A 14,451-nucleotide genomic window follows, 5' to 3' on the forward strand; every position below is an offset into this window, starting at 1 on the left:
TGAAAAATGAAAAATGCTGAGCCCAGAGCTTTAGTCTTCTGATGACAAACTCTCCATGGGAGAGTGGAGAGAGGGGAGGATAAATGGGAGGGGAGGGGCCGGAGGGAGGGAGGGAGGGAAAAGAGGGGGTGATGGAAAGGCAGGGATGTAAAGGTAAGGGAGAAGTGTGAGAGAGGAAGGCAGGGGTTGAGAGGGAGGCTCAGGGAGGGCGAGAGGGCAGCTTCGGCTCGTTTGAACACAGTCTCGGAGAGCTGCGGCTCCAGGGGTCCTGTGGGTGTGACAGCTGTGGAAATTCATGGCCATTGATTTTGTAATTAGCGGAGTATCGACGGGATTGACGCCAGGCTGCTGACGGATTACATGGAAATTGTTTCTTCAAAGTTAGTTTTGCATTCCGCCCCTAACCTCCTCCAACACACACAGAGTCACACTCTCCCAGTGCATTTACACACACTGACACACATTTGCAAACATATTCTTGCGTCCCCCCTCCTCTCCCTGCTCCTACACACGCACGCACACACACACACACACACACACACACACACACACATGCTCACACAGCCAAACGAGGATCAGATCAGTATTAACATGAAGGTTTCAAATGAAGAGTGCTGGAACACATGTGCGGTCCACATAGCCTAGTTAATTTCCCAAGATAGAAACGCAATTTACACAGAAGGCGACTGGTAAAAGAGACTTAATCAGTCAGTTAGGAACATAATTAGCCTTGTACTTTCCTTTTTTCTGCCTCATTTACATGTTCATACACGGTCTTACTTCACTCCACAACTTTCATGACACATAGCAGGGCTGATCTAATTCACTCACGCACTTCAATCAGCAGCCACGTTTGGTTTAGCTTCGGTAATACGGCGCGTTCAGAAAGAAACAAGTCGATTTTATTCTGATGGATAAACCAGGATGAATTGTTTTGATTCAATTATAAAACCGAATTGAATTCACATTTGCTTGTGGACTATTTTATCTATCAGCTGATGAATTGTGGATATGATGCATACACAGATTAGACCTGACACTGTAAGTCTATGCAGTGAAATTGGCTGAAAGCAAACCACTGCTTGTCTATTAAAACCCTCTCTGTCAGTGTGTCCTTTGGAGGACAAGCCTTTTTTTTTTTTTTTTTTACTTACTTGTAGACGTATACATAGAGAGCAGTTTTTAATAAGTCTCAACTGGTTTTATTTTAGAGCCTATACATAAGGGGGCCAACTGCTCTTTCTTATGGAAATGAAGGCCATCTGCCGCCATCATTCAGCTGAACGATATCCTAGTAATGCAGCCATCTGAATTCATTAGCAGGGGGGATGTATGTGGTCCATGATACCAAAAGAAATGAATCTTTTTCCTGTCCCACTGTATATTTATACAGACCTACAGTACATCTCCCTCTCCCCCACTGTCCCCAGGGTCCCAGCCACGCATAGGCATTTATTTAAGGAGCGTCATTAACCACTAACAAGAGAAAACCTCTCTCCAAAATTGCATGTTTGCAAAGACACCATGGACAATTTAAAGCCAATTGATGCAATTGCAAAACATCAAGTTGTTGTTGTTGTAGCTGCAGATGTTTTGTCGCAATGCAGAAAATGAGTAGAAAATGTTTATTTTGTATATGTAGCTTTTGAAATATGAAAGCAAGTATTTTCTCTCCACCCTTCCCGCTCCAGACTCCATGCACATAGAAAACATCGAGGCCGTCCAAAGGCTCCAGGATTCTCTCCACGAGGCCCTGCAGGACTTTGAGGGCTCCCAGCACCCGGAGGACCCTCGACGGGCGGGGAAGCTCCTAATGACCCTGCCTCTGCTCCGTCAGACCGCCACCAAGGCGGTTCAGCACTTCTACAGCATCAAAATGCAGGGCAAAGTCCCCATGCACAAACTATTCCTGGAGATGTTGGAAGCCAAGGCTTGACACCCGGGCCAGAGGTTTGACAGACAGCTGCATCACCCAATGCAAAGGCGAGAGACAGCCTATAAAATTAAAGGCGGTGTGCCAACTGATGGTGAGAGGAGGAAGCTTTGGACTACTGAGTCGTTTTAACACTTTTAAATGGTAATAAAAATAAAAGGAAAAGGAACTTGCGATGGTTTAAAGAGGGTAAATTATCAACCTGAATGATGTGGGATCACGATGATGTATATAAAGATGTTGTGTACAGAAATCAGGCAACCGAGGTCTTGTTATAACCAGAGACCCATTGCTCTATATCACCTGAAGCTTCTGTGATTTTGTTTCTTATCTTATTTTCATCTCAAAATGAAAGTGTGTTAATATAAATGTCCTAAAGAACTGTGCGGCTCCACGGCCACATTATGTGTTTTGTTTTTTTGTTTCTTTTCTTTCATATTTTCTAATCTCAGTTGTTAAAAGCAATAGTCTCTAACTGGTCTACATATAATATGTGTACTGTATATTGTGTGAAATTGCACTGGGCGGGGAGGGGGGGGAGAATTGTTAGACATATTCTTATATTCGTCATCAAAGAACGCGCCACCCAACCGTGACGGGTATGTTAAGATTCTCGACTTCCTCGTAATGTATTTACCTCATAGTAGCTTCAACGACTCAGTGGTTATAGTCAACTTGGTGCTCACAGAAGGACAGTGGTTGGCTGAGTGATCACAGTTCACAAAGAGTTTGCACTAAGCATCTATGAATAACGTGGCAATAATGGGTATTGTGTTAGCGAGCTCTGTTTGGTAGCGTCTGGGTCAGCGGCTCTTGCTTCTATAGAGACTCACTCATCACTTCTCTCTCTGTGTTACGTGTCATACAGAAATATTGGCAACCAGACATACTGTGAAACACACACACACGATAAGCTTTATTCTGTGCAGAGAATTTTTCAACTCAACCGTCATTTAAAAAAAAAAAGAAAGAAAGTTTATTTTATCTAAATGTGAAGGGCACAACAGCAGCAACGTCTATGCAATCTAATGCAATCTGATACACCTCGATAGCCCTGGGACACATACTACCTTTGTAATGACTGTAACGCTCAGTTTGTGTCATGTAGCTGCTGATTCAACTCTATGTTTGCTTTCCAGTCTATAGGTTGTAAAGGTGCTGTATTAGATTGCAATATATTGTATAGGTTTTGCTTTTTTTCCTTGTGTCCACCCGCTCCTTCTTTGTTTAGGTTGTATTCTCAAACAACAAGTGTCACTATATTATTAGCATCAGTCCCACAGCTAATTACATCAGTCCTCAGCAGTGTGTGATACCAAAGTGTATGTGCGTGTGTGTGTGTGTGTGTGTGTGTGTGTGTGTGTGTGTGTGTGTGTGCTCGCCTCACATATCTGAACTGCTCCCTCTCTCTCTCTCTCTGAATATCTTTGGACTGTTGTCAGACAAAACATTTGTCGACATGACCTTGCGCTGCGGTAAATTATGACAGGCATTTTTCACTCTTTAAAGACTTTAAAGACAAAACAATTAGTCGATTAATCAAAAAATAATCAGCAGATTAATCATTAATGGAAATAATCATTAGTTGTCGCTGTAATTGGGTGTAATTCCTCCGCTTTTATGACTGTTTGTCAAATGTGAAACTATCTTAGCGAAGCTACAACTTTCTCTTAAATAAACATCCACTAGAGATGAATTGACAAGAGCAAGTACCCACAATATCAATGTTCCTGAGTTTTAAGGTGGCAATGATCAAAATGAAATAATGCGTTTTTTGGTTTTTTTTATGATTTAGGATGTTCAGCAGCTTTGTCTCCTTGATTTTAAGGTGGCAACGTTTTAAACCTGTCCAGAAATAAGACTTCAACAGATGTTTGTGTGCTGCAATATAATGACACCTGTGTTTCTGAGAATAACTTGAATTGCACTCTGAATTAAAACTCATTGATAATGGCAGAATATATCAGACCTCACTCAGATTACGGCTCACCGATCAGTTCTGTAATGAAGGTGCTAATTATTCAGACTGACACTGTACTCTGTGTACATTTCAACAAACACTGACACACTGAGGGGCACACGCTACGTTAATATATGTGTATACTCCAGAAGTGACAGTAGACACTTAGAGCATTGTATCTATCAATTGTAAAAAAAAACAGTTGCCAAATTATTTAAATAAGAGAATAACGTGATGCAGTTATCAACACATTACTTCCTGTCCTGATAACCTGAGCAGGTTGGATGGCACATGTTATCGTAAGATCACAGTAATACCATAATAAATTAATCGGCTGCCTGTAGGATTTTTAGTGAGACAGATGTCGTCCCTTATGAACACTTAAAAGCTTCCGTGTCTTTAAAGTGTCAAATCCCATTAGCTTTTGCCCAAACAAGGAGAAAACAGACAAGACAAGTGACCAGTAACTACAGACAATCCCCACTAGATCAGATGCTATTGATTCACTGTAATGTAATGCATAGATAATTATAACCCAATACAGTAGAGAATACAATTCCCAAGATGCACTTACCCCAAATTTATAACCAGCTGATCCATTCCCAATTGAAATTAGGGATGCATCACCTCTGTACAGTAGCAAACCAAAGCATAGTGTCTTCGAGTCATTTAATATGAACAATTAACATGCGATGAAACCACAGCAGCTGTTTCATTAATAGTATCACCTTCGTTCTCATGAGGGTCCAGCTGTGCGTCCACTCACTCTGAGCAGCTTCTAAACCTTCGATGGCGATCATTTGTTCACACTAGAGTCTGTGTGGAGGCAGTTTAAAGCCAGTGTTTCAACAAGCTCCATCTGTTCAGTGTTGTTGTGCTGGTTGTGTGAAGTGTTCACAAACTCGTTCTGGTTGAAAACTTGACCAACACCAACGCTACCACGCAAGCCGACCCCATCACTTCCCTCTCCTTTCGTGCACTTTGAAGAAGACTGATGGCTAGATAATTGTTTCCCAACTTTGCCAAAATTAATATAAGAAAATAAAAGAAAAATGCCTAATTTATTTTCAGAGTTCTAAAACGGTTCGACTACATCCAATTAATTCTAATTGTCTCCTAAGCTGAAATTCTCAATAGAAATGGAGCAATTAAATTTCTGCTTTGGCTCTACCTTGGGGACAAGAGTCGTTTTATTTCGGTTGACGGTGGGGAGGGTTTGTCTAAACCTTTACAAAGGCGATTTCACGGGTGTCTGTAATAGTTTCATAACAGAGCGATCACTGGGCTATGCAAGGCAAATATGGCCACCTATGTTCCTTGTGTTGTGGAGCATCCGATGTTTAGTTGTGCTTTGTTTACATACTGTACAGTGCTGTACACAGCAGATGTGTTGTGCATATTTCACTATACTATATTGTAGCTGCTGTGCATCGATCTAGCAATGATTATTTGTTTTGTTTGCCTGTTTACTGAATTTTTTCATGATGTATTGGCAACTTCAACGTGAATTTAGAGCCAACCTGAATAGCTGTATAATACAAACGACTGCATTGAGTCAGAGGGTTATTACTCAAGTGAGAATAAGTCCATTATGTTAATCTGAGAACGGGATTTTCTCTTATTTTATTTTTGCTTTTCTGTGTCTTTGTGTCTGTCAACGCTGAAAACACACACCCTGAGTTATCATCGATTTTGGTTCTTAGCACAGCAGGACATATAGAGTGAAGTCATCTAGACCCTATACCTCAATTCATATTTTGAAAATTACACTGGGTTTGGAAGCGGGCCATGGGTTCCTCATGGGAATCAGTGGCACAGAAATAAAGTGACATCACTGACTGGGTATTAAAAAAAATGTAGATGAACCTACTGCAATTGGGGAACACATTCCTCGGAGGAGAAAGCTGCTTATTCGCTGTTCCATTTGCGGACTTATCTTATCTCCATGCACTCTGAGATGACGAGATTTACATAAAACATGGAGGAACCTCTCTGGCCGTCCTGGGCTGCGGCGTATAAAGGACCCTGCTCGGTGTATGTACCATAGACATGTGATTACCCAAGAGTTTTACTCCCCTCAAAAGCAATATGTTAGCAATTGTGATATATGAATCAAGTTAAGAGGAAGCTTTGGTTCGTTTTAATTGTAAACTTGCCCTTTGCTCAGAAAGACAGGGTAACTATGCACACATGTTCACAGTGCTCGCAAGACTAAAAAAAGGGAAAAATGGGAGAAGTGAGAAGCAAAAAGCCAACTACAGCTAGGTTTCACTGGACAGTATTGTGTGCCATTTTCTTGTGTTTTGTTTGTTGTGTTCATGCCTACTGTACCCATGTGTAAATATATGCTTTTTTGGAGTGAGTCAGATCAAACAGTGCACTGAATGTACAGTGACAATAAAAATCACATGGTTTATGTATCCACTGCAAATGATTTCTTTGAATAATCCTCACCTCTAACCATTTCTAATGGTTGTAGCTTTGGCCCAGAAGAACAGCCTTTTTGTTTTTCTTTTTTACAGGATTATGTATCACTCACAGAAACCAAAAGAGAGGGGGGAAATACCCACACACTGCACATAACAATGTTTTAACTACAGATGGTCGCCCTCTTTTCATAATTCTGACCCTCACACCTGAGGAAGACCATTTATCTTGTGACTAGAACTGGGAATAAGAAATCAGTATGTGTATGTGCGTCTCAATGATTTCCAGTATGAGTAACATCAATAATACTGGGTTTATTAAGCATTTGACCTATTGAATGTGTGTGGATACAGAAGAGGGCAACATTGTCAGATTCACTGTAATTGTAATGTGATTTTAATGTAACACTTTATAATAAGTACACACTATTAAGCATTAGTTAAGCATTAAATACTGTATTCATCATTTATAACACAATTAGTATGTAGTTTATAAACAAAGTTAAAAATGTTTTACATATCATTGATAAGCATTAACTGTATTTATAAACTATATACTAAAAAGTATTCATGTGTTATAATTGAATTCAGTATTTATTAATGCTTAACTAATGCTTAATAGTGTCTACTTATTATAAAGTGTTACCTATTTCTAAACCTAATATGAATACAGCCTTAATCTATTCCTACAGCAGATTTAAGAAAATTAAAATTAAAATTTGCAGTTAGACATACACTCACACATCTCAAAATCTACTTTAGTTAAATATTATTATCATTGCATATAATTAGCAAATTTAATATGCTACAAGTAGCTATCATAAATAATAAATTTGGTCTCTTTCTCTGTCAATCATATCTACACTAAGTTTTGAATGATTTCCTGGAAAGCTGCTTTTAGCTTTTCCAACTCATTCGGAAGTGTATGGTGAAGAGTAAAATTTTCTTTCCTTGAATATCAACACGATAACATTCAGTAGGAACAGAAATGCCATGCTCTAAGTAGCGTCAACTGCATCCGGTCTCACAGTAGCTACAGCCGTGTCCTTGTCTCATACTGAGGATAAGAAATCTACAGTCAAATGTGCCAAGTATGACCAATTATGTGTATATGTCCATCTGTGTGTGTGTGTGCGCGCTCACACACTTGTACATTTAGCAAGACGGTGCCTCGGGGTGTAACGGCATCCTCCTGCCCCGACTGTTAGTTGGTCCGCTGTCTACACAATGTCCCATTTGACCTTGTGTTGGCTACAACACTGGCTGAATGCACATCTGACACACTCTCTTCCTTTGTGGTGCAATCCTGTGGAAGTCATTTCATTTACTGGGCTTTCAACTTCAGCCAGTATGAGGGTGAGCGAGGGGAGGAGGGGGGCAAGTCTGTGTTTAATCAGCCTGCCACAAACCATTCCTCTAAACAAAATCAACTATGATGTCCAGCAAAAAGATCTCTCAACAGAAGATTGAATTAAACAAATAAATGGCCTTGTCACTTTTTCATTTTTTATTTATTCTTGGCACGGCCGCGCCCGCCACTCCACATTATTACTGCAAATAACTACAGTGTATATTAACTTGTGGATTGTTTTGCATGGCAGATCCATGTTACCAGTAAAAGTCAACGTGAAGGTGTAAAGATCATTAAGCATGGAGAGAGAAGAAAAAACACACTTATTTTGAACCCTCTCATCACTGCAGTTATTATCTCACATTAAATACAAGTAGTTTTTCCTTCTTTTGCAGTCATGTAGAAGAGAATCAGGACATGGCCCACTGTCCTCACACTCACCCTCCACCTTGGAAACCTGCTTTTATTCTCCTTGAATCGTCACCACTTCTCTGACCTGTCTGTGTCTGTGCCGTAAACCAACCTTCAGCAAAATCTAGGATCATATACTGTTGGTCCAACCTCACACTCCTTTCCTCCTTCCTTCTTCCTTCCTTCCTTCCTTTGCCTCATGCGAGTATTATTCAGCGGCTGAGGTGAGAGTCCACTGAGAATAGGCTGTAAAGTGTCAGTCATGGTTACCCAGAGTGCTGTTGTCTTAGACAATGTAACTAGGTGAAAGTGAGTGAAGGAGATAGGAAACCATCAATATGCTCCCTGTGTAAATTGAAAAAGGTCATGATTTATGGCTCCCGGCTACAGCATACATACATGCTGAATCTACTCTTTTTTTCCCTCCCTCTCTCCCTCTCTCTCTCTCTCTCTCTCTCTCTCGCCTGGCTCAAGGACAGGTAAGGGTGCCTTTCTCCGCAGCTCATCCCCACCACCATGCAGTCTGTGGCACTTTGTGATGGACAGCCCTGAGAAAAGCCACCGTTTTCAAAATGAATTGAGCGCCATCTATAGGTAGGGACGGCATAAAAAGGGCGCAGGAAGGAAGGAAGGGAGGGATGGAGGAAGAGCTAGTAAGCAAATGATCACATCTGAACTGTAATGGTGCTCTCTGCTACCTGTGTTACTCCTCTTCCACCTGCCTCTTTGGGTTTTTCGTCACCTCATCAGTCACGTCCGTCTTTCAGTCTTCTCGTTTTCTGGGGCGCTCAGACAGAGAGGGGGACAGCTGTGGGTTTTCTGAGACCTCACAACAGCTGCAAACCCCGCATGGCATTGCATCTGTTCAAGTCTCGCAGCGCTTTGGCCTGTATCTCAACTAAAGCAAGTTACATTACAGTTCATAGTGGGGTTCTCTCTGGTCTTAGCCTATTAACCAGTGAGCAGATGGAAATTATATGGCAGGGTGTTGGGCCCTGAAAATGGACCTGCAAGCATCTTGCTGTCTCAAGCAGGCGGCTTAAAATGGGGACAATTTAAATAAGGCCACATGAGAGGAATCAGGTTCGGGCTGTAAATTCATTCAAAGTGGCACAATGAACACCAAGTCTTCTATGAATCTTTATTATTTATTTGGATGATTTATTATGTCTGGGTGCCACTGGCGTTGTTACTTTGCCTTTGGAGGGAGCCAGACATAACAAATGGAGCGCTCATTAGCATTTGACCTCCACATTATGCTTTGTTTACCTGCCTCTGCTCACCTCTATATCTCTTAAGACAAAATCAGGGCTTTCACAGCGAGCTCTGACTGTGACACAGTTTTGTTACTGGGCGGTAGAGGTAAGTATCGCATTTGCATTGCAAGATTTCTCAAACAAACTGAGCATGCAGAAACACAGTGGTAGGCAGGATAAAAAAAAAAGAGAGAGAGATGCTCATGCTCCTCTGGGACGTAGCCACTCCCAGACTCTGTCGTCTACGCTCTGGAGTCCTGACAGCTGCTTAAATCCCAAGAGGTGAGAGAAAGAAGTATGAGCAAAAGTTACAGTAAGAGTCACTGACACATCGTGTTGTGTGAAGGCAGGAGACTGTTGTGTTTGTGGTTGGAAGTTACAACTAATTATTCATGGACAGAAACACCATGAATGTCTGATAAAACATATATTTTTGTAACATACTTTTTGTCAGTTGTGTAATGTGATCACAGAATTGTATTTTATAATTTAGAAAGTAAAAAGAAAGCTTTAAAATAGGATCATTTAAAAAACTTATTTGGGTGTATGTAGCCTATCTAAAGTTTTCTTGTGCCTTATGCCATGTCTAACGTTATTCAGTAAAACAGAAAAGAAAAAACACTTGATATAAGCTGCTAGTTATATTAAATACAATTTTTTTTTTAAAAACTGAATTTAATGTAGCTGAAAAATAAAGAAAAAAATAATTACAATTGCAATTATATGCTGTGTGCAATATTAACATTTCCACGTTTCATGGGCAAGCAGGTCATGCAGCCAGTGCGTGTACAGAGAATCATAAGCAACAAGTAATGACACATTGGCAAACATCCACAAAAATACACACGCACCCAACACACACACACACGCACGCACGCACACACATTGTATTAGCAGACTGGGGGGAGTGGCAGGTAGCTGTGTGTGCAGTAGTTAATTGTGCAACGAGAAACTGTTCTCTAATTTATTTCTTGCCTGTCCATACAAGAGTGATCATGAAACCCCATTCATTTCACAGAACACAATTTTCATATTTAATGAGCATGACTCCAATACAATTACAGTAATTAGTCAAATCTCACTCACGGCCAATGGAGCTCGCCACCATTATTAGTGGATCTTATTAATGATGTTGCACATGTGGTGCTCATAGGGTAATTGAGGGCATGTGTGGGTATGGGAACAGGGGTACTGGGGATTTGAAAGCAGTGGTGGCATCAGTCTGTTTTCTGTCTATATTGGGCCTTATGTTAAATGGAGGTCTGCTTGATATTAACTTTGAGATGCTCAAACATGATGGCTGGCGGTGATTCGACAACACTCCGGCTTTAAATAGGACAACTTTACAGACTAGATTAACAATTGCTGACTTTGGTGAAGAGACATCACTTAGCTGCTCCGTTAGCTGACCTGAAAGCTTGTGTTTTACAAGCTGCCTTAAATAATCAGCTCGCAGCATCACCGCTGTGCAATGGACCCCGGAGGATCACAACAAAAAAGACAAAGGCAGAAGATGGAGGGAAAAAAAGGCCATTTACTGTGAGTGATGATACTGCAGTGTCTGACATTTTAGAGGTTTGTGGAGCTTCTCTTTCCAGACTGATCCTTATTAAACCTACAGTAGGCTACAGAGCTGTGTCGTCTCTGCAACAACAGTATGCAGCAGCAGCAAGTGACACTCACGTTCCCTCATGTGGAGTAATAGAGAGCAGGTTTTCTTTGTGCTGGTATGATGAGTAGGTAATGTTACATTTAAGAATTTGATTATTATGAAAGTTATGTTGTTTCACATGCTTTGAACCAGTTAGAATCAAAGCTGATGTTTATTAGGGAGCAATAATTTTAATCAAAGAAAAATGACTTAATGGCCTGTTATCCAATTAAGGGCAGTGTCACCGCTGAGTTAATGAGTGTGACGCCACAACAGAAAAACCTCTATTAACACAACATAATTAGCGGAACATGGTGGAATTAGACAGCAGCAGAGACTGTGCTTTGGTGTTTTCATAATTAAACGCTGGAAAAGACAACAATTAAGCCAGATCTTAAAATCCCAGTCTCATTCAAGCCGGAGAGGGCATGTATTGTGTTTGGGGAAAGCTCTTGAGACGGGGATGTTGTTGTGTGAAGTTTGAATTAGAGTTCAAAGACGAGAGCTGAAAGTGAGGGAGGTCAAGGCAGCGACGGGAGGGGGCGTTCAGAGAGGTCGAAGACTCTCGCACAGCTACTCTGAGTGCCGTGTTTTTGAATCACTGCAAATCATCATGTCTGCCTGTTTTGTTTAGCTGAAAACATGTGGCCTTGGATTTTGTGATTTTACTTGGAACTAGCCTAATTTTTTGCACAGAAAGTGTTCCACATGTCGGCCTATTGCTGCCACCGTAAGACAACAAAACATAAGCCCTATTTGAGGATAATTTCAGATCTTGTCGTAACATAACAATAAAGTGTTCTCCTTATAATAAACAGAGTAGCAGAATTGCATTTCTCAATTTTGCAGCTATATGATGCTGTAGATTTGAAGTTCCTCTCTTTATTTACTTTAAAGCAACTATGAACAATATTTCAGCCATGGCAATTTTGGTACAGGATAGCATTTCTTCATAGGCTAACTAACTGTGACCGCTCCATCATTTCCATCATCTTGAACTGAGTCACAGATATCAGTTTCTCATAGCTAGGCCTACCAGTACTAATACACTGAGCAATTTTGGGTTCAGTTTGTTGCTACATGAGCCAGGAATCATCAAACCACTAACCTCCTGAACATGGGACAGCCCACAGCCACCAGTTTAACAATCTGTATTTTTTCCCCTCTAGGCCTATCTTCAAGTAAAAATGTATTCAGTAAGTTTTAGCATGCTACATAGTGAACAATGGTCCTTAACCTGTTAGCATTGTTATAGCTCCATGCACAGGTTTGCAGAGGTAGCTTAGGTACAGCCTTGTGTTAGCCTTCTACCACACTCACTGAGTTAGCAACTAGCTGGTGAACACAGAGGAGTATTTTTTATCATCTCAGCTAAAATTTGCCATTTTTCTCAGGAGCTGGGGGAGACTAAAAGCAGATATAGGCCTACAGGAGAGTGACTAGTACGGACTTTTGTTTGCCAGAAGCATAATTGCTAATGAATGCTAATGTTAACACCTTTGTCATGATGTTACTGGTGTGGTGTATGTATACATGACGTTGACCTTACATTTCAAGCCAGTGCTCAGCTGACCTGAAAGTGTGTCATTTGTTTATGGAAATTGATTCTCCTGACACAGTCTTGTTCAGGACTAACAGTGAAGCATTGCGTTGGGATGCATCTCAGTTTGAACCAACCGATTATTCTCACTGCAGCATACTGGAGGGCAGGCCTTATTAGTGATGTGCTAATGTGACATTAATTGCTTTTACTTTTTCACTCCATTAAGAGGCTCCTATCTGTTTCAGGAGCGTGGCCAGATGGTTTATCGGCTCTGCTCTGGCAGCGGTGTTGCTAATGGACTGAGGCACGGAGCTGTAAAATAACGACAGCAACAGGCGACCATGAGAAGTGCCCATAATGGAACGGCAAGTGTGGAGGTACAGAGCACCTGTCACACTGTGGAAAGCAGGACGACAGATTTGAAAACTGGATTCCTGTTTGGTGTTGAGTTTCTCTCCGTGACCAAAAGAAAGAAAGAAAGAAAGAAAAAGGATATGTGTAGGAACAGAATAGCCGAACATAACTGAAACCTCTGACCTTACATAGATCAAGTCTGTTTGTTTAAAGTATTTTAAAGCTTTTGTTGAAGAGCAGTGACAAATCTTTGTTGAAAATATTGGCAGCCATTGACTATACGCTGAAAATAAGGCCACTGCATTGAGCAGTAAAGCCAAGACCAGGGTCAAATGCTAAATAAGAAGAAACTGGCACTGGAGACACCCATGGGAAGCCTCTTCCTCTGTGTCCTTACTCTCTTCCCTCTCTGTCCTTACTCTCCCACCTACCCTCCCCTACACCTCTCCCCTACCTTGATGCCAAACCTTCATGACCTAGGCCAAAATCAATAGCACAGTTTAAAGAGGATGGACTGTGTAAATTGAGACGATGGATCTTGCCAATGAGGATGCCTTGACCACTGATGGCCTCTGACTGGTGCGGTAGCATTTGATCAAGTCGAACATTGATGGCTGTCAATACTTTCAGCACAGAGAGGTTTGGATCCTGTCTGTGTGGGACGTCAAGATGTTGAAATGTGTAAAGGTTGGGTCCAGGGATGAGTGGTCAATTCTTGGAGTGTTACAGTTGAGGTTGAACTGGGGCCATTGGGGAACCAGAGTTGCAGGAGGAGGGTATTGGCAAACAGGCGTCCAGTAACAGTGTCCCATGGGTGTCAAGTGGACAGATTCACCTTTTTTGCTTCACAATAGCCCAATACACACATTCATCCTCTCGATTTAAAGAAAAGTGACCATTAATCACAACTAGAGCTGCAACAATCATTGATTAGTTGATATGTTAATAGCCTGCAAATAAAAAGCCTTATCTGCTAATTTACAGCTTTTATTTGTGTTTTATGATTTTGACTTTAGGTTATGTAGGGAGTCTTCTTCATCAATTTTTGACCACAAATGTTTTTGATGGTCAAGTGTTACTATAGTGTAAAGGATGTTTACCCAGTTCTTTGTCTAGACTGAATTGGCTTTTTCCATTTTTCACAATATTATTCTGCATCAGTTTTGAGTTTCTCACACCAAACCTGGATGCTACGCTTTTTTGCTTTTTTTTTTCTCAAAAGTGATTTATTATAAATAAAACATTTTACTGCATCTTTGAAGACTTGGATTACCATATCTCAGGCATCAGCTTTTCCATGCAATATTCTTCTTCTCCTTTTTTGTGCAGGAGTTTTAATGGACCATGATTATGATTATTTATATAGTTTACAGCTTCTCAGTTGGATGTCAAAACATTAACTGTGCCCATCCCTTGGCAAACAGCCTCTAACCTCCAACTGCTATTGTAAACTCCCACTCAGGGGGCCTAAACTGGACTTTCGAATGGGAACAAATTAAATTTATCAGAGGCATGTTTTAAAAACAAAGTTCTTATGGTTTTATATACAGTATACTGTTAAGCATT

The 14,451-nt window shown here is 40.9% G+C and overlaps 1 protein-coding gene across 2 annotated transcripts in view; it reads left to right on the forward strand.

Annotated features, from left to right (window-relative positions):
* esrrgb (estrogen-related receptor gamma b) overlaps nt 1–5,905 on the forward strand; it is a 92,606-nt gene extending 86,701 nt beyond the window's left edge. For both annotated transcript variants that reach the window (XM_085770478.1, XM_085770476.1), the window contains one exon: nt 1,692–5,905. In XM_085770478.1, coding sequence (XP_085626604.1) covers nt 1,692–1,936 — 245 coding nt within the window. In that variant the 3' untranslated portion in view covers nt 1,937–5,905. The remainder of the gene's footprint in view (nt 1–1,691) is intronic.
* Nucleotides 5,906–14,451: the final 8,546 nt, after the last annotated feature.

This window comes from Trachurus japonicus, chromosome 24, assembly GCF_045865225.1.
Source record: "Trachurus japonicus isolate A0001 chromosome 24, Traja_1.0".
NCBI classification, from domain to species: Eukaryota; Metazoa; Chordata; class Actinopteri; order Carangiformes; family Carangidae; genus Trachurus; species Trachurus japonicus.